The sequence below is a fragment of the Dermacentor variabilis genome, chromosome 2 (assembly GCF_050947875.1).
Source record: "Dermacentor variabilis isolate Ectoservices chromosome 2, ASM5094787v1, whole genome shotgun sequence".
Taxonomy (NCBI): Eukaryota; Metazoa; Arthropoda; class Arachnida; order Ixodida; family Ixodidae; genus Dermacentor; species Dermacentor variabilis.
In genome coordinates this window covers 153972957-153991971 of record NC_134569.1, presented here as the reverse complement: position 1 = coordinate 153991971, position 19015 = coordinate 153972957, and the positions used below count along the sequence as shown (strand labels likewise).

Genomic DNA, 19015 nt, shown 5'->3' with positions numbered 1-19015 from the left:
TGACGTGAACCCCGACGGAAGTGTGTGTGTGTGCGTGTGCGTGCGTGCGTGTGTGTGCGTGTGTGTGTGTGTGTGTGTGTGTGTGGAGTGGGCCAATTGAAATATGGGGGTGGGTCAACTGTAAATTTGGGTGTGAGCCAACTTTGAGATCTTGAGGTGGCCCAATGTCCAAAACGCTGCTGAGCGTCCTTCAAGTTTGGAACATCTCGCAGGCAAGCGACCACGTTGAGACGTTTGGCGCGCTTTCATTAGGCCTTACCAAGGCGCAGTCAGAACGCAGGGAAGAGCTTGCATGGACAAAGAACGCATGCATAACACAGGCTTGCGAGAGCGACAGGGAGGGTGACATGGCTTCGCGGCGATGCACCCTCCCCTCATGCAATGCCTCACGCGCTACTGAGGCAGGTGGTGTTCCCTTTCGACCGCTCTGCTCTGATGAGGCGCGCTCGTGTCCGGCTTTCCGGCTTAATTGGTACGATTGCACTGAAGGGGCCGGATGCGGTGAGAAAATCTGACAGTTGTCTAGTAAAGCCTAAGCATTCTTTGCCACCGGAAAGGTCATGGGCAGACGTGCATCAGCTCGGAAAAGCAGGCAAGCAAAACTAAGCAACAACAAAGTCACAACTAGTAGAGCCAAACGATGCCTACGCATTAGTAGACCATTCTCAGAATTTCCGTAGCTTTATTTTAACAGCTTCGCGGTAAAATATTACAGAGAAATAAACGTTGTAGCACGACTTGCCCTCTCCCGCTGGACGTTCTTGGTGAAGTCCTTGTGGGCGAGCAAGTTGGCGCCGTAGCCCAGAAGTAACGCCTGCCAGAGGGCGCCAAAGAACATGCCCATCACCTGGATCCATTCCTCGACGAGCAGGCCGGTCTTCTGTGCCAGGCCGTAGCTGTTGGTCATCATGAGGGACACCGTGTTGTGCACAGCCCACGAGTACTGCTCCCACCAGTGTTTGTCCTGCACCCCAAGTGGCGTATGCGTCAGGACCGCTGGCGCGTCTTCGAAGAGCAAAGGTTACATGTAGAGGGCCTGCTGGGCCGGCGTCGTAATCACGCGTGTGCCTTCAATTCGTCGTCCATGTTTGACATGCCATCACAGTCAAAGGTTACGCGGATACCTCTTTAGCACGCATGTCTAGTCCTCCCGCCAATATGGCATCTTGTTCTACCTTTTTGTAAGACGAGGCATTCGGCATCAGTAGTTGTCTAGTTAGCCGATATGAAACTGTAATACGATAGCATTATGGTATCCAATCATTGGATGATTTCTATCATCCACGTAAACTTCCTCCTCCTCGTACGGTCATGTTATGGTCTACTGATGATCACTTACCTGCTTACGACCTTTGATGTAGTGACGCTGCCAACCTACTCGTCAGGTGCTTATGATCTGCTGTTCCTGTCTACTTATGATACATAAACTGCATATGCTTCCGCAAAGATGGTTATCACGCTCCAGTGTCCGTAGTCCACTGGTAACAAGGAAGCACTGCAACCGCAGTTTACGTGCAAAGCGCGTCATAAGACAAGACACATATTTTGTCATTCATGTCGTGTCCGTCCTATTACAATCCTTGCTGGGACAAAAGCACCGGCGGTACGTCAACGATATATTACGCCGCGAAACGTTAGCTAGCTAAGGTTAACTGAAGTTATGCTTCTGGCGTATCAAGGAGGACGCTTTCGATACGTATGTCGTGTGACTTTGGCGAACGATCAAACAAAATAGAAGAAAGCTCTATTGTTACCCCACGTAACAGCTGCTGAGAATACATGGTTAGCACCGTTGTGACAGAATAGTACCGTTCCGTACATCAACACTAGCTATGTTCCTTTGCCTTTGCGTTTCTGTAATTCGTGATTTTCTTCCCCTGAAGATGTCCAAGCAGTGACTTGTGTGAGTGACAGCAGGCGAAGGCATAGAATACGGTTTTTTTTTTAGTTCGGCATGCACAACAGCAGAACTTCCTATGCCGGAGGGTCGGGCGAGTTGGTGAGGTATGATCTACGCACACAGCCACACAAGAACGAGACACAAAGAATGATACACGCACGCAGCGCTGATTCGCAACTAAAAGATGTATTGGCACTACACGTGGTATGCATACCGGGCTAGTTTAATTGAAGGGAAAAAACGACGTTCACGAACGAGAGAAGACATAGTCAACAGTAATGTACGAGACATTTCACTTTTTCATCGTCCAGCGTATCACTGTTAGCCAATAGGAATTGTACATTGCTCTTCAATATGTCGTTTCTCGTTCGTGGTCATCTTATTTACTTCAAGTATTGAATTGCATGCCCGGGCGTTTATATCACGTGTATTACCGGTAAATTTTTTACTTGAGAGTCAGCACTGTGTGCGTGGGTCGCTCTCTGTGTCTCGTTCGTGTACCACGCAGAACAAGGGCAGAACTCGATCGCGCAGGAAGTTACGGGACGTTGAAGGCAGGACGCCACCCACTTGCAGTTTGGCGATGGATATCCACGACTCCGGCGGGAAACCCATCAGGTTGCCGACGAAGAACTGCAGACAGGCGTGCCAGTGCACAGCCAGAAAGATGAGCGCCAGGATGTTGCCCAGCTGCAGGTACACGCCTGTCGTCTGGTAGAACTGCAGCAGACGAGACAACAAAGGGAGCAGTCAAATGGAACCGAAACCTTAACCTAGCAACCTTTATCGAGGATGCACATTTTCGATTTCTTACGTACTTCTAAAACAGAGGCAACGCCGTCACCTTCACTTATTGGAACTTCGAGTAAATGTCCAGAGTACTTCGTCAAGGTTACGCCACAACTCCTCGGGCAGGGGCAACTCGGAAACTTCTCGTAATGTTTCGTTGAGTAAAAGTGCACCATATGTTTTTCTATACATCGACAACCTCAAACAGCCTTTCTGTGTAAATAATAATTGGATCGTACATCTCCTTCGGGCACCAAATGATGCTGTTCGTTGAGAGTTTAGCTTCACGGCATTTCTTGTATCTTCAGAATCATGAAAAGCGTACATCTGCAGCCCGGATCACGGACTTTCAATTGTCATGGGATTTTGGTCACGTGTACAGAATGGGGGCTCATACGAAAACTCTCTACGGGAATCTCAGATATGATAAAATCAACTATTTCATGCCTAGCATATTTGGAAAGCCGCTATTGAGCCACTTGAAACACGTACCTGATGTGAGACATTGTGAAGAACAATTAAAAACGTGAACCCTTTACGTGACATTTTTAGTGATACCATCGGCAAGCACGCATTTCAACTCGTTGTACTGGAACACTCACGCGCCGTGGTGGCCTAGTGGCTTTGGTGTTGCGTTGCTAAGTCTTGGCGCACGTGATCCGATCCCGGCCGCGGCGGCCGCGTGCCGATGAGAGCGAAATGTTAAAACGCCCGTGTGCCGTGCATTGGGCGCGTGTTAAAGAACCCCAGGTAGTCGAAATTAATCTGGAGTCCCCCGCTACGGCATGCCTTATAATCATGTCTAGGTTTTGGCAAGTAAAACTCCAGCATTCGATTTAATTAATCGACTGGATTCCACGCACATTGCTCAAGCTTGCTGGACAGGTCCAATCAGAAGTGTCTCAAGATGTATGTGACTATATTCAAATAGTTATTTTCATCAGTGGTATTCTTTTGATGCGCTATCCCGGCATGCGAAATTGCGCACGCAGCACCTTAAAGTAATGTACAGATGAACAAATGTTTGGGTGACGCTTAGCGCGATCATCTGCTTTAGACGGCATGATATTAACTGATGCGTATTTCCTTTCGCGCCCGTTGTCATGACTCAGAGCGATATAGTTTTGTTGTTTGAGTGACGTGATTCATTCCATTGCCATGGAAGCATAGTTCAATAGCGTTCCACTCGGTTGTCAGTTGGAGCTGCAGTCGCAGAAGGCGCATTCGAGGCAGACTGCTCGAGCCGCAGTATGCAGTCTTTTACGCAACCGCATCCGTTCACTACCCTCAACTGCTCGTAATAAATAGTAAATCGTAGAGGTTTGCGTCCTAAAGGTACACTCGTGCCACGAATGGTGACGGGTCCCGGTTTATTTTTAACCGGCGCATCATCCGTCGACCTTTTAACGCGCACCAAAATCCCATCGCAGGGGCACGTTGGCCTCCTGCTCCCATCTGAATGTGGCCGCCCAATCCGAAAGTCAAAGCCGCGGCTTCATGCACAGCAGCAGTACGCATATATATATATATATATATATATATATATATATATATATATATATATATATATATATATATATATATATATGTAGAGGCACCGCGGTGAATGCTCCAAGAAAAGAAGCACCATCTGCCCATATTCGCTTAAATGCGTACGTTTTGTCAAGGTTAACATCTAACAGCAGCCATATTGACGCTGATATTATGGTCCTCGAGGTTTGAATAAAGCATCTGTCTGGCATTCCTGTAACTAAACAATTTATTTTAATCGATACCCACATCCTACGCTTGCGTCGCAAACCGCTAACCTCAAATTCACCTCATCGTGCAATGAAAGCTTTCAGTTCGAGATCCGCCACGAAACTAGGTGCCTCCCAAATCCATTGTAATTGCTTCTGATATCTTCATAAATATAATCACTATATTTCCTAAAGACGCGTAATAGGGAGCAGTCCTAAAGCTCCAACAGTGACATCACGGAATTATGGTAGAAGCGCATTTTATTAACTTAGTACCGCCGTTATCGCAAAGTTGAGCTATATATTCATAGGTAAGCTATACCATGACCATGGCCAATTTTTAAAGGGCCCAAAATGGTCTACTCGGTGAAAACTGGATACCGAAGCAATTTTAAGGGAATCAAAAATATGCGCTTCCATCTTGTAAAATTGCACTGAATAAAAGGGGTACAAGGACTATATCACGCACACAGATTTTTTTTTTTGGGGGGGGCGGGGGTGGGGGGGTGAGGCATGAAGGACAACCGAAGAAAAAGCGCGATGTCATTGTCTACAGCGGAAGGTGCTTCCCTGTCTGCTTTCGAGCTGCGCATGACGATACCAAGACAACCACAGCGACAAGTCGCATCGCATTAAAAATTTTAAAACTCTTGTGGGCGTATAAAGAGTGCTTGAGTTGTCCCATGGCTAACAGCCTCAACCTTTTCAGATTGAATCTTTGAAGGGGAAAAGTGCATGGAGCTTCTCGGCAACTTCTCGTGGCAAGCGAAAGGCGGCACGAAAACTGCCTGAAATGGTCATAACCATCCATCCATCCATCCATCCATCCATCCATCCATCCATCCATCCATCCATCCATCCATCCCATCCATCCATCCATCCATCCATCCATCCATCCATCCGTCCGTCCGTCCGTCCGTCCGTCCGTCCGTCCGTTAACATTAGCACCTATCACTATCAAACTCTCGTCTGTGATATTTCGGTGCCGCACCGTCTGGTCAGAATACACAGAATAGTAAATTGTTGGGCGAGTCAGGTCGGCATAGCGTCTTTCCTGTCCCGTCCAAAACAGACCCATTCTGCGTTCCCCCTTCCGCGACAGAAAACAGTTTCGAAACTACAGCTTCTCGCACCGCAAGTGTAGTCTGAGCTTGTTATTGCGTGCAATGAAATTCTTATAGCCTTAAGAGAAGGAATGTTAACTAAGGGACAATCCAGCATCCTTAAGTGTAAAAGTTTGAGTGTTGAATCGAGCAATACTGAGAAATCGCTACGACTAGCGGTATTCATGGCGACACCACGTACACCTTTGTGTAGATCCAACGAGGGGAGTAGGCAAAGGCAAATTCGCATCTTAGGCGCCTGTTCCTTCGTTGAGCGTCGGCGTCCCTCGGCGTAACCGAGCGAACAACCATAGTGAAGGCTGAAAGAGCGAACGCAGAGCGCAGTGGGGGATGAAAGACGGTGGCAGCAAGGAGAGCGCGAGGAGGAAAGCGGAGTAGGAGAGTGTAGCGGAACCATGGTGCGGAAAGTGGAGAAGGTGGGTATAGTGAAAGCGTGAGAAGAAAATTATACGGATTCCACGCACTGTGGGAGTCAATGTAAGCGAAGCTTTCTGCGCTGCTTATTTCGATTAACGATAATATCGGTGATGTTGACGGCGAATGTTTAATCTCTTCAACGTTTTGTCCAACATGAGAGTAATGAGTTGATGTTAAACGTTACCTTGCGTGCACCACGGCTATTTGTGTGCGTAGTGCACAGAACACACAGGGGGAGGTGTTTACTTGAGGCGTTGTTGTGCGCCATACGATCATGAGACTGAAATAATCAGAAGAATAAGAATGGGCTGGGGTGCGTTTGGCAGGCATTCTCAGATCATGAACAGTAGGTTCCCATTATCGCTCAAAAGAAAAGTGTATAACAGCTGTGTCTTACCAGTACTCACGTACGGGGCAGAAACCTGGAGGCTTACGAAAAGGGTTCTACTTAAATTGAGGACGACGCAACGAACTATGGAAAGAAGAATGATGGGTGTTTACGTTAAGGGATAAGAAAAGAGCAGATTGGGTGAAGGAACAAACGCGAGTGAATGACACCTTAGTTGACATTAAGAAAAAGAAATGGGCATGGGCAGGACATGTAATGAGGAGGGAAGATAACCAATGGTCATTAGGGGTTACGGACTGGATTCCAAGGGAAGGAAAGCGTAGCAGGGGGTGGCAGAAAGTTACGTGGGCGGATGACATTAAGAAGTTTGCAGGGACAACATGACCACAATTAGTACATGACCGGGGTTGTTGGAGAAGTATGGGAGAGGCCTTTGCCCTGCAGTGGGCGTAACCAGGCTGATGATGATGATGATGATGATGATGATGATGATGATGATGATGATGATGATGCGATGATAACCTCTGAGAGGGTTGAGCATTGTCATTGCCTCACATGGCACATCGCATCGTGGAAGAAGTATTAACCTTGAATTGGATTATGGGGCTGTACGTGCCAAAAACCATCATCATCATCATCAGCCTCGTTACGCCCACTGCAGGGCAAAGGCCTCTCCCATACTTCTCCAACAACCCCGGTCATGTACTAATTGTGGCCATGCCGTCCCTGCAAACTTCTTAATCTCATCCGCCCACCTAACTTTCTGCCGCCCCCTGCTACGCTTCCCTTCCCTTGGGATCCAGTCCGTAACCCCTAATGACCATTGGTTATCTTCCCTCCTCATTACATGTCCTTCCCATGCCCATTTCTTTTTCTTAAAGTCAACTAAGGTGTCATTAACTCGCGTTTGTTCCCTCACCCAATCTGCTCTTTTCTTATCCCTTAACGTAAACACCCATCATTCTTCTTTCCATAGTTCGTTGCGTCGTCCTCAATTTGAGTAGAACCCTTTTCGTAAGCCTCCAGGTTTCTTCCCCGTAGGTGAGTACTGGTAAGACACAGCTATTATATACTTTTCTCTTGAGGGATAACGGCAACCTGCTGTTCATGATTTGGGAATGCCTGCCAAACGCACTCCAGCCCATTCTTATTCTTCTGATTATTTCCTTCTCATGATCCGGATCCGCCGTCACTACCTGCCCTAAGTATATGTATTCCCTTACGACTTCCAGTGCCTCGTTGCCTATTGTAAATTGCTGTTCTCTCCCGAGACTGTTAAGCATTACTTTAGTTTTCTGCATATTAATTTTTAGACCCACTCTTCTGCTTTGCCTCTCCAGGTCAGTGAGCATGTATTGCAATTGGTCTGCTGCCTCCATGACTGCTGAGGTTTCGACTGAATCAAACGCTTTCTCGTAATCAATGAAAGCTATATATAAGGGTTGGTTATATTCTGCACATTTCTCTATCACTTTATTGATAGTGTGAATATGGTCTATTGTTGAGTAGCCTTTACGGAATCCTGCCTGGTACTTTGGTTGACAGAAGTCTAAGGTGTTCCTGATTCTATTTGCAATTACCTTAGTAAATACTTTGTAGGCAACGGACAGTAAGCTGATCGGTCTATAATATTTCAAGTCTTTGGCGTCCCCTTTCTTATGGATTAGGATTATGTTAGCGTTCTTCCAAGATTCCGGTACGCTCGAAGTCATGAGGCATTGCGTATACAGGGTGGCCAGTTTCTCTAGAACAATCTGTCCACCATCCTTCAACAAATCTGCTGTTACCTGATCCTCCCCAGCTGCCTTCCCCCTTTGCATATCTCCTAAGGCTTTCTTTACTTCTTCCGGCGTTACCTTCGGGATTTCGAATTCCTCTAGACTATTTTCTCTTCCATTATCGTCGTGGGTGCCACTGGTACTGTATAAATCTCTATAGAACTCCTCAGCCACTTGAACTATCTCATCCATATTAGTAATGATATTGCCGGCTTTGTCTCTTAACGCATACATCTGATTCTTGCCAATTCCTAGTTTCTTCACTGTTTTTAGGCTTCCTCCGCTCCTGAGAGCATGTTCAATTCTATCCATATTATACTTCCTTATGTCAGCTGTCTTACGCTTGTTGATTAACTTCGAAAGTTCTGCCAGTTCTATTCTAGCTGTAGGGTTAGATGCTTTCATACATTGGCGTTTCTTGATCAGATCTTTCCTCTCCTGCGATAGTTTGCTGGTATCCTGCCTAACGGAGTTACCACCGACTTCCATTGCACACTCCTTAATGATGCCCACAAGATTGTCGTTCATTGCTTCAACACTAGGGTCCTCTTCCTGAGTTAAAGCTGAATACCTGTTCTGTAGCTTGATCTGGAATTCCTCTATTTTTCCTCTTACCGCTAACTCATTGATCGGCTTCTTATGTACCTGTTTCTTCCGTTCCCTCCTCAGGTCTAGGCTAATTCGAGTTCTTACCATCCTGTGGTCACTGCAGCGCACCTTGCCGAGCACGTCCACATCTTGTATGATGCCAGGGTTAGCGCAGAGTATGAAGTCTATTTCATTTCTAGTCTCGCCGTTCGGGCTCCTCCACGTCCACTTTCCGCTATCCCGCTTGCGGAAGAAGGTATTCATTATCCTCATATTATTCTGTTCCGCAAACTCTACTAATAACTCTCCCCTGCTATTCCTAGTGCCTATGCCATATTCCCCCACTGCCTTGTCTCCAGCCTGCTTCTTGCCTACCTTGGCATTAAAGTCGCCCATTAGTATAGTGTATTTAGTTTTCACTCTCCCCACCGCCGATTCCACGTCTTCATAGAAGCTTTCGACTTCCTGGTCATCATGACTGGATGTAGGGGCGTAGACCTGTACAATCTTCATTTTGTACCTCTTATTAAGTTTCACAACAAGACCTGCCACCCTCTCGTTAATGCTATAGAATTCCTGTATGTTACCAGCTATATTCTTATTAATCAGGAATCCGACTCCTAGTTCTCTTCTATCCGCTAAGCCCCGGTAGCACAGGACGTGCCCGCTATTTAGCACTGTATATGCTTCTTTCGGCCTCCTAACTTCACTGAGCCCTATTATATCCCATTTACTGCCCTCTAATTCCTCCAATAGCACTGCTAGACTCGCCCCACTAGATAACGTTCTAGCGTTAAACGTTGCCAGGTTCATATTCCAATGGCGGCCTGTCCGGAGCCAGTGATTCTTAGCACCCTCTGCTGCGTCGCAGGTCTGACCGCCGCCGTGGTCAGTTGCATCGCAGCTTCTGGGGACTGAGGGCCGGGGTTTGATTGTTGTGTTCATAGGAGGTTGTGGCCAAGTACTGCACCAGGGTGGCCAATCCTGCTCTGGTGAGGGAGTGCGTTAACGGTTCTGGTCACCGGGATCAGGCCACACTCCAGGCCTGTTTGTGCAATTTTATCAACACGCGGATTTTTTTTTTTTTGTAATCCGGTGGAAAATTGCCGGCACCGGGATTCGAACCACGGACCTCTTGCACGCGAGGCGGGTGTTCTACCTCTACGCCACCGCTGCAGCTGTGCCAAAAACCACAATAGGACAATGAGGCATGCCATAGTGGCAAACCCTGAATTTTGACACAGTGGTGTTCTTTAACATGTCCCAAAATCTAATTGGATGTGCGTTTTCTACTTCGCACCCATCTAAATGGTGCTGTCGCGGTCGTGATCAAATCCGCGACCTCGAGCAATGCCATAGCTTCAAAGCTACCGCGGCGGGCACAAAGTGTTGATTTGACGTGCGACCGCTTCCGTAGGTTCACCTGGACCCTACGGTGTACTTTAATGCAGGTCTGCTTCTGCACGCCCTGCGTAAGTTGCTCGCTTGACAAACTTGCTTGATTTATTTTTAAGAAATAGCAGAAACGTACCGTACCGTGCCTTGAACTTAAATTTATCCCGTTTGCCTCAAACTGCTATCGTGTCCTCATGTCACCTATTCCCGAACCCCCTCCCCCCCCCCTCACCCCCCTCCCCGCTGTGGAAACAGCGCTACATGAGCGGAGGTCTGTCTTCGGCGGCTGCTGTGAATCACGCTCACGCGTCACCCACGCGCTAGCGATCTCCAGATTCGCGAAGCACTCACGCACCACTTGGCTCTGTTTGCAACGTGCTGCGCGAGACAGATTGTTCCCGTCAGTCAATATATCGCGAAATGAAAACACGTACATAGCTGCGCTAAAATTTCGCATTAGGCATTATCGTATTAGTCCGTTAATTTTTCTTTTCAGACAAGGCCATTAACAGCACTAAACCTTATCTTGAACTACCCGGATCCCAAAATGTGATCTTGTAAAGTTTGAGCAATAGCAAAGCCGCGGTAAGCGCGAAATATTTTGCAAAAATTTTGAAGGAAGTTCGCAAATCAATGTATTTTTTTAATATTCATAACTCTACACGATTACTTTTTTTCTTGTCTTAACTGTCTCTTCGAAAAGCTATGCAGTGTCCCTTTTAAGAAGGAGCGAAACCAGAAGCGGTTTATGCTGAATCCTCACCATTATCTGCTCGGTGCGCCCTCCGTATCGGAAGAGACGGCTGATCTTGATAAGCTTGACGAAGCTGAGGAGCTTGGCGAGTTGCGATAACCTGGAGCGGATATAGAAGTTTCCGTTTCCGTGGTGCTTTGTAGGCCACGTCCAGATGATGAAGTCCAGTGGAAGACTGCTCAACAAGTCCACGGGGAACCATCCTTTTAGGTAGTGCTGCTTGATCTCAGCTGGGTCCATGATAACGATGCCCTGCTTGCGATCGTCAATGCCTGAGCGTAAAATTATGATCGATGATTACTTCAAACGTGATCACGAATAGCACAGTCGTCACGTGTCAACACGGCATTTGTCGTTCTGATCCCACATTTATAACTGGATTATCAGAAAGCAGGACTATCTGAAGCTTAATTAGATGTGATTTATGATGAAATTACATATGAAGAGATATTTACCATCATAGACAAGTGAAACGCGAACTGAAAATGACAAGGCAGAACAATGTTCACGAGTATCAAGACATTTTTAATTAAAAATAATATATAATAATTATTATTTAAGCGTGCGTGCCTACCATCAAACGATAAGATTATTCTACTTATGGAGTTCCAAAGTATATTTTAAACACAGCGGACCGACCAAAGCGTTCATATTTGTTTGAATTTTCGATATGCATGTGACCAAACTATATGGAATTCGTACGACTCAAAAGCGGAGTATAATACCCATTCGTCATTCGTATCGCTCGTCGTCGGAACACCGTCGCGCGATTCTCACTGTCGGCCATCGTCCGTATAATTCTGAAGGCCGTCGGCCATGTAACGCTGAATGCGCCGGTTCTCATCACATCACCAAAATTAAGCAGCATTGTTCTTTACCCGTACTTGCGAGGCTGAGTGCTAGGAAACGTCGCTGGAAAAGCTACAGGGATGTGCGTGCAATGCGTCAAGCATAGCCAGCAAAGTCTGACAGCTGTTCCTGTTCCCGTTTTTTCGTGCACTTACTGACTCGGCGTACCTTGCTACCTGTCACGATTTCTCATTTGCCGAAACGCGGAAGATCAGAGCGAGAAAATGAAATCTAAATAAATGTAAGCGAGACACAGAGGAAAACCGTCCGTGTTCGCAGCTTAAAGGATTACTGTTTGTTCCACTGAGAACAATGTAAGCACCACGGTGTCGGAGTGGTGGTGATAGTGATGTTGTAGCAGGCGGTTTTTAGCCTGGCAGACGAGGCCGGCTACTGCTGAACCTGCACACATTTCGTCACCATACCAGGAGTAGTACGCACTCAGCTGCTCGGCAGGAACGCCTTAAGTGTTCGTGCACATAACGCTCATGCCAGCCACAGAAGGCCATAACGCTGTCCTGTCTCCATAATGCAAAGCCTACTGGACGAAGCAGGACGCCCCTTGGCGCCGAGTTCACAATAATCATGCGCACCACATGACGACTGGCTACAGCGCCTGCTGTTGTACCAACAGTTCTAGCGGTTGTTTGTGAACACGGACCCTGACAACTTTTATCGTGCGTTATCGTACCAACTCGCCATTTCAGTATACAGTACCGAAACGAGAGGGCGACCGGCGCTACCGACGGTGCAGTCCTTCTTATATACCCACGTAACTTGTGCCAAAATATCAAAATACGAGCCGGACAGAACCTACGTAATGTCAACTGTTTGTCGCCGCATAGAGCAAGTGAGACTATTTTGGATGCGAAAGCATCAAATGGCCCATTAAGCGAGAAAGCCAGCGTCTGTCATCTGTATCAGCAAAGCGGAACCTAAACTCGCATTGCCATTGGCTGCGGCGCCATGTCACGAGCTGTGCCTCGACGGAGCAGAGCGCACGAAAAGGAATCGCCTGCTGCAACGACAGCACGCCAGCTGTTGCGTGGGAGGAGAGGGCAACGCCGCGACGCCATGTCATCTACGCTCTCGCTCTAGGCACGAGCGCTCCTCGACGGAATGGAGTCGACGCCTCGCAGAGCAGGCGAAAGAGAACACCTGCTGCGCGAGAGCGCGCCAGGTGTTGCGTGAGGGGAGAGGGCAAAGCCGCGACGCCACGTCATCTATGCTCTCGCTCTCGGCACGAGCGCTCCTCCACAGAACAGAGCCAAGGCTTCGCAGAGCAGGCGAAAGAGAACACCTGCTGCGGCGAGATTGCGCGAGGTGTTGCGTGGGGGAGAGGGCAACGCCGCGACGCCGCATCATCTACGCTCTCGGCACGAGCGCTCCTCCACGGAACAGAGCCAACGCCTCGCAGAGCAGGCGAAAGAGTACACCTGCTGCGGTGAGAGCGCGCCAGGTGTTGCGTGGGGGAGAGGGCAACGCCGCGACGCCACGTCATCTACGCTCTCGCTCTCGCCACGAGCGCTCCTCGACGTAACGGAGTCAATGCCTCGCAGAGCAGGCGAAGGAGAACACCTGCTGCGGCAAGAGTGCGCCAGGTGTTGCGTGAGGGGAGAGGGCATCGCCGCGATGATACGTCATCTTCGCTCTCGGCACGAGCGCTCCTCCACGGAACAGAGCCAACGCCTCGCAGAGCAGGCGAAAGAGAACACCTGCTGCGGCGAGAGTGCGCCAGGTGTTGCGTGAGGGGAGAGGGCAACGCCGCGACGCCACGTCATCTACGCTCTCGCTCTCGGCACGAGCGCTCCTCTACGGAACAGAGTCAACGCCTCGCAGAGCAGGCGAAAGAGAACACCTGCTGCGGCGAGAGTGCACCAGGTGTTGCGTGAGGGGAGAGGGCACCGCCGCTACGCGCCACCCGATGGGCGTCACCGCGCCGGCGGCATGCGGCGTTGGCACCGCAGGCTGGTGCTGCTTGGTGGCACGGGCAGCACGTGCCGCTACGGCACATTAATCGCAGCGGAAATCTCGAAATATCGCTCAGCGCCGTTCAATCGGACATTAATGCTTTCACGTTCACGACTCCTAAGTGCTAAGGTGTTGTTCTTGTATTTCGCATAATTGCGTACTCAATTACTATTAATTGGGCTACTTCTTAAAATCCTATACTCAGAGCAAAAGCGTAGATGAGAAAATTGTAGACCAATCTCAAGAATTCCCGATCCAGCGTTCAGTTACGCGGCACTCTGTCTTTTCTTTTTCGCGAGCATTCTTTCGGACTCGAAAAAAGCTTTTATGTATCCCGTATCGAACACTTGGGTAAATGATAATAACCAATTATATAATCATGCGAAATACAGAATATAGTGCGACTTGCTCCAAGCGACGGCAAACATTTCACCTTGGTTCTTTCCAGCTATACGCTTGACACTTGCATATTCTAAATATTGGCATAAGTTACCTAGGACGCACACCCCCGTATTTTAGAACGCTCCTCTACTCAGCACTCCACCTCGATGAAAAAAAGTTGATCACAGCGCCGCGCACTCGCCGTGGTTGCTTTTAGTGGCTATGGTGTAGGGCTGGTAAGCACGAGGTCGCGGGATCGAATCCCGGCCACGGCGGCCGCATTTCGATGGGGGCGAAATGCGAAAGCACCTTTGTACTTAGACTTGGGTGCAAGTTAAATAACCTTAGGTAGTCAAAATTTTCGGAATCCCCTACTACGCCGTGCATCATCATCAAACCTTTTTTTTTTTTTTCACAGCACCGCCCCTCGACAGGAACGTTCACTGCGCTTCACTGACACTCCACGGCAGTTCCTTAGAAGTGTAGTGTCTTCTGAAGCCGCGGCACGGCGCTGTGCTCAACTCCGTGCAGCGGAGGAACAGTTTCGAGTTGAGCATCATTTGAACATACGGAAAGGGGGGGGGGGGGGAGGGCGAGGGTAGTACTCTTACCAGTCCTGAAGTTAAGCAGCATGTCTGCGAGGAGCATGAAGTCGGAGTAGAGAGAGTAGAGCGCCCACTTGATTCCCGTCGTCGGGAAGAAAGCCAGGTGGAGAGGGACCAGTACCAGGTTCATGAGGAGCAACAGCACGATGAAGCCGTCCCACCACTTCCTGCACGGCCCACGACGGGTCGATGGAATTGTTCGCAGGGCAAACAAATAAATCACGCCATCACAAGGTTAGCTGGTTGGCACGCCGCCAATCACTTAGGCAGGTCTGTAAGTTTGTGAACCAGCCGATCAGCTGGGCAATAAAATAAATGAATAAGTTTGCTTTATGAAAGGTCGGTTCCGTGGCTATGCTCTGGTGTAAAAGATGGAGTATAAAAAAGGACTAATAATTATTATTATTATTATTATTATTATTATTATTATTATTATTATTATTATTATTATTATTATTATTATTATTATTATTATTATTATTATTATTATTATTATTATTAGAACACAATATATCTGTACATAAAAGAAGCTCACAATTGCCCACCTGAGGTGGCAGCTGCTACAGTGTTGAATGTCAAGTAATATGCGTTACATTTGTTAAAAAGTGTACAGAGGTTACAAACTAAAAGAAGCAAGTAAATAAATACATTAACAATTGTCTAAACAAAGTACAGTAGATCGCATTTGATGCGTGAAGTCAATGAAAATGTGTCATTCGGAAGACCATTTAAAGTTCCAGGTATGTAACAGGACCTCGGCGATTCACCGCAGTGAGTACGCACTACTGGCAATGCGTATCGAGGCAAAATAAATAAAATTTAGAAATAACAAATAAAAGTGAGTCAGCAATACTGAAACTGGGCCAGCACACTATATAAAGCAACGATTCTGTCTCAGTAGTATATTCCTTTTCCCGCTGCCCCAGTGAGGCCAAGTCGCGCTCCGCCCTTGTTAATTAGCGCCGAGATTGGCTCCTCGTCAACCGTGAACGACAGAGGAACGCAATCAATCGATAGTAATCCGCGCATTATACCAGCCCTGTTTGCTCACTCATTGCACAGCGAGCATCTCGGCTCTGGCAACCATGCTATGCCTTGAGCTATCTGCAGCATACGAAGGCTCACTGCCTAGTCGCCTGCTCTTAGGTGCTACTGGACTCCTTTGGTTCAAACGATGTTCCGCATTCCGTGAATTGGCCGTGAGTTGCTCAGGCCAGCGTTCCTATGGCTCTAAGTTTAGGGAAACGAAAGCGGACGGACGCGCAGCCGCGGCCCCCGCTGAATAGGCCGATTTCACAAAGAGTAAATTTCACTAAGCAACCGCTGCCCCAAAGCATGCCGGTAGTAGCACTACTTAGCGGGCTGAAGTGCGACTACGGTGACGCTAGGGAGGAGCAGGTTGTAATTAAGAGAAAGGAGCAGAGGTGGGCAACTATGGTGCGCTTCTAAGCATGTTGCGTCTTTACACCACATCAGACTCGCTTACAATTCGAGATCAAAATGCAGGGAGGTAAGAATAAGTTTCCACAATAGCAGCGGATGAACAAACGCAGCCTCCACTTCTCAACTTGTTCCTAAAGTTGGCCTCAAAAGTCCACAGTGCCCCTGTCCTCGGCATGGTTCTTCAAAATTGGCACCTTGAACTCAAGCACACCGGGAAAGCAACGAGGACTGCCGGTCATCATGGCGCCGAGGCAGGGTTCAGCTCCCACCATTTTGCGTTTTCTTGCTCACTGATTTTCATTTTTCTTCAGTATTTCTTCACTTCACTTTCTAAAAAAAAAGACAGTTTCCCTACCTTAGGCCTTCCCTAGGCCTACCAGCCTTTCCTCCTTTCCCTACAAGAACCAGTTCTCTCTCTCCCCGTCCACCCCCCCCCCCTTTTTTTTCTTTACACAATAACTACCAAACAGCTATCACGGCAACGAGTAGCAATACTATACTGCATATGGACAGCCCCTACGAGTGCGCCAACTACTGTTTGAGAAGTGCGGTGGTGTCGACTGAAGCGCGCATTCGAGCCGAAGGCCAGCTCACGCACCTGAACCTGGAGCGTGGATGCACGATGCACCTGTGCTCCGTGTGCGTCTGCTTCTTGAAGTCCAGTCCAGAGTATTGTCTCCTCGACGCGGCCGTGAGCAGCTTCTTTACCGCTGACTTGATGGCGCGAAGTTGGGCTGCGTATTCGAGACCACTGCAATGAAAACTGTGCGACTCTGCACTGCAGTTGTCGGTGCGTCGACGTCACCTCGCGCGTTCCTTATTCGCGTTCAGACATGCGCGATAACTGCTGTCGCTTGCGTCCGAGTTCGCCTGGCACACAGAAATTGGTCTATGTTCATCGTCTACGGAAATGTGTGCTGTCTCTATGCACTGCCGCTCTGCACGAGCACGTGGCCAGACATTTGGGACATCAGGGGGGCTATTCTGTAAGAGTCCACCTAGTGGACTGTCCATTTCGGCCACTGCTGATTGGATGCAGCTGTACGGGAGAGGAGGAGACGGGCGGCCCTAGCCAATCAGCAGCGGCCGAAATGGACAGTCCACTAGGTGGACTCTTACAAAATAGCCCCCCTAGTGCGCGAGACGCCTCGCTACCTCTCGGCGTACGCCTGCTCACGCTACGCGTTACTGAACGGACGTCGAAGTTCGAAAAATCTACTCCAAGAAGCGTAGTTATGAAACAGATCCTGTTTGCTACATGAAAAACGACCTACTTGAGAACACTTTCGACAAATTTCAACGTGGTGCTAACATAAATCTCTAGGTTCCTGGCCAATTTGTTGCCCCGCACTTTCACCAAAGTATTACGTGCGGAGAGACGCAAATGAAGAAATTAATTACAATGCATTTAATTACGAGAGCAGCGCAGCCAGAGACTAATGTGGGAACCATGCAGCTCGTGAGCGCCAAGCCCCGATGCCCGTCTTCGTCTTGCTTTGCGCAATGTCACTTAAGCGTCTGTTGTACCGCAACAATGTGAATAAGTAACCCATTCAGCTAATCAAACTGCACGGGAACGTATACAGAGCTTTATTGCCACACTGCTAAAATCTGCCGGAAGTGCTGCCAAACGGATCATTTTCATACATAAATCAAAATCCTAATTGATAACGACGGTTCTTGGAAACATGTGATTTTTCGAAGCGCGACGTCCATTGAGTTACGCAGCGCTGTGAGGACGACCTCCAATACAACATAATTTCTCCAAGGAAACTGCGAATGCTTTGCGATGTAATGGAGACTCGACAGGAGTTTTTACAAGCACTTGAAATATGGACGCTCTTCAAAAGTCGGTGCTTGTTGGTCGAGGCATAGCAATCACAAAATTTCGCCTTAGTGACTCTGCTGCGGGGTGAACAACTCCGTATCATATCCACTTGCAAGAGATGTAATGTACGCGCGCGAACAGGAGGCCAGCTGTACGAAGATAACGCCCGCGTTCAGTGATATTGCAACGTCTGTACTGCTGCACTGGACTACGGAATGCTGGCTACTGGCTGCTGCTTGCACAAGCCTTATCGAAGGTCGTCTTTCTAGCTGAGCCTTGAATGAGGTTACACAGTTCTCGCAAACAAGAAAATCACCATACGAGTCTACGCCGGCTCTTGTTATGTTCACATAAGCATGTATTCGAACCATGGCACTCGATTTCCTCCGTTTATATCCCTCAACGAGGAGCTCTGTGATGATTTACTTATTTTTCCTAGTTTGAACAAATAAGTGACACGCAGATATGCTGGGTACCAAAACAAAAGCACGTTATTTTGGCGTTCCCAAAGGTAAAGCACTGCAGGACGCTTGCACTTGCTGTCGGCAATTAAGAACGGTTGCATCCCCTTTTATGCTGAAAAGCGAACGATATGCGACTAATCTGCCATCTGTAAGCCACGCGTCAGCAATGTCGGCTGGTCGTCCAGGAATAAAGAAACATATCTAAGGACTTGCCTATGAAGAATCGGCTCACGCAACCCTCGGCTTTCGATGCGAAATGCTATACGGGGCTGGTGTATACCATTCACGCCTGTAGAACGCACGAGAAATGTGGACCACATTCAGCGATACTTCTGTAGAATGCTTTAGAATGAGGAAGTGGGTATAGGCACAAGAAACTATTGACCCGCCCCCTTCCTCCACTTTTTTGAACCAGTAATCTATACTGTAGTGTTCCCACTGAACGTGCTTAAGCGAAAGTTGAAAGAAAAGATGTCCATACACAAAAAAGTAGCAGTTTCGCACGAAAGGCGAAGCATCGATTGCGATATCAAATTAGTGGACAGCCATACGAAGTAAAGATAGTGGGTTTATCGGCCGTATAAACTCGTAAACATAGGCATACTAAATAAATTAACAAGCATTGCGTTAGGCGCGCACAA

At 48.1% G+C, this 19015-nt stretch overlaps 1 protein-coding gene across 1 annotated transcript in view; it reads right to left on the bottom strand.

Moving 5' to 3' along the window:
- The window catches only part of LOC142570508 (uncharacterized), a 96981-nt gene that overhangs the window by 54812 nt on the left and 23154 nt on the right, over positions 1-19015 (bottom strand). Inside the window, exons 4-8 of the mRNA XM_075678889.1 lie at positions 16681-16816; positions 14646-14806; positions 10843-11105; positions 2471-2620; positions 743-964 (exon numbers count right to left, since the gene is read on the bottom strand). Of these exons, the coding sequence (XP_075535004.1) occupies positions 743-964; positions 2471-2620; positions 10843-11105; positions 14646-14806; positions 16681-16816 (932 nt within the window). The remainder of the gene's footprint in view (positions 1-742; positions 965-2470; positions 2621-10842; positions 11106-14645; positions 14807-16680; positions 16817-19015) is intronic.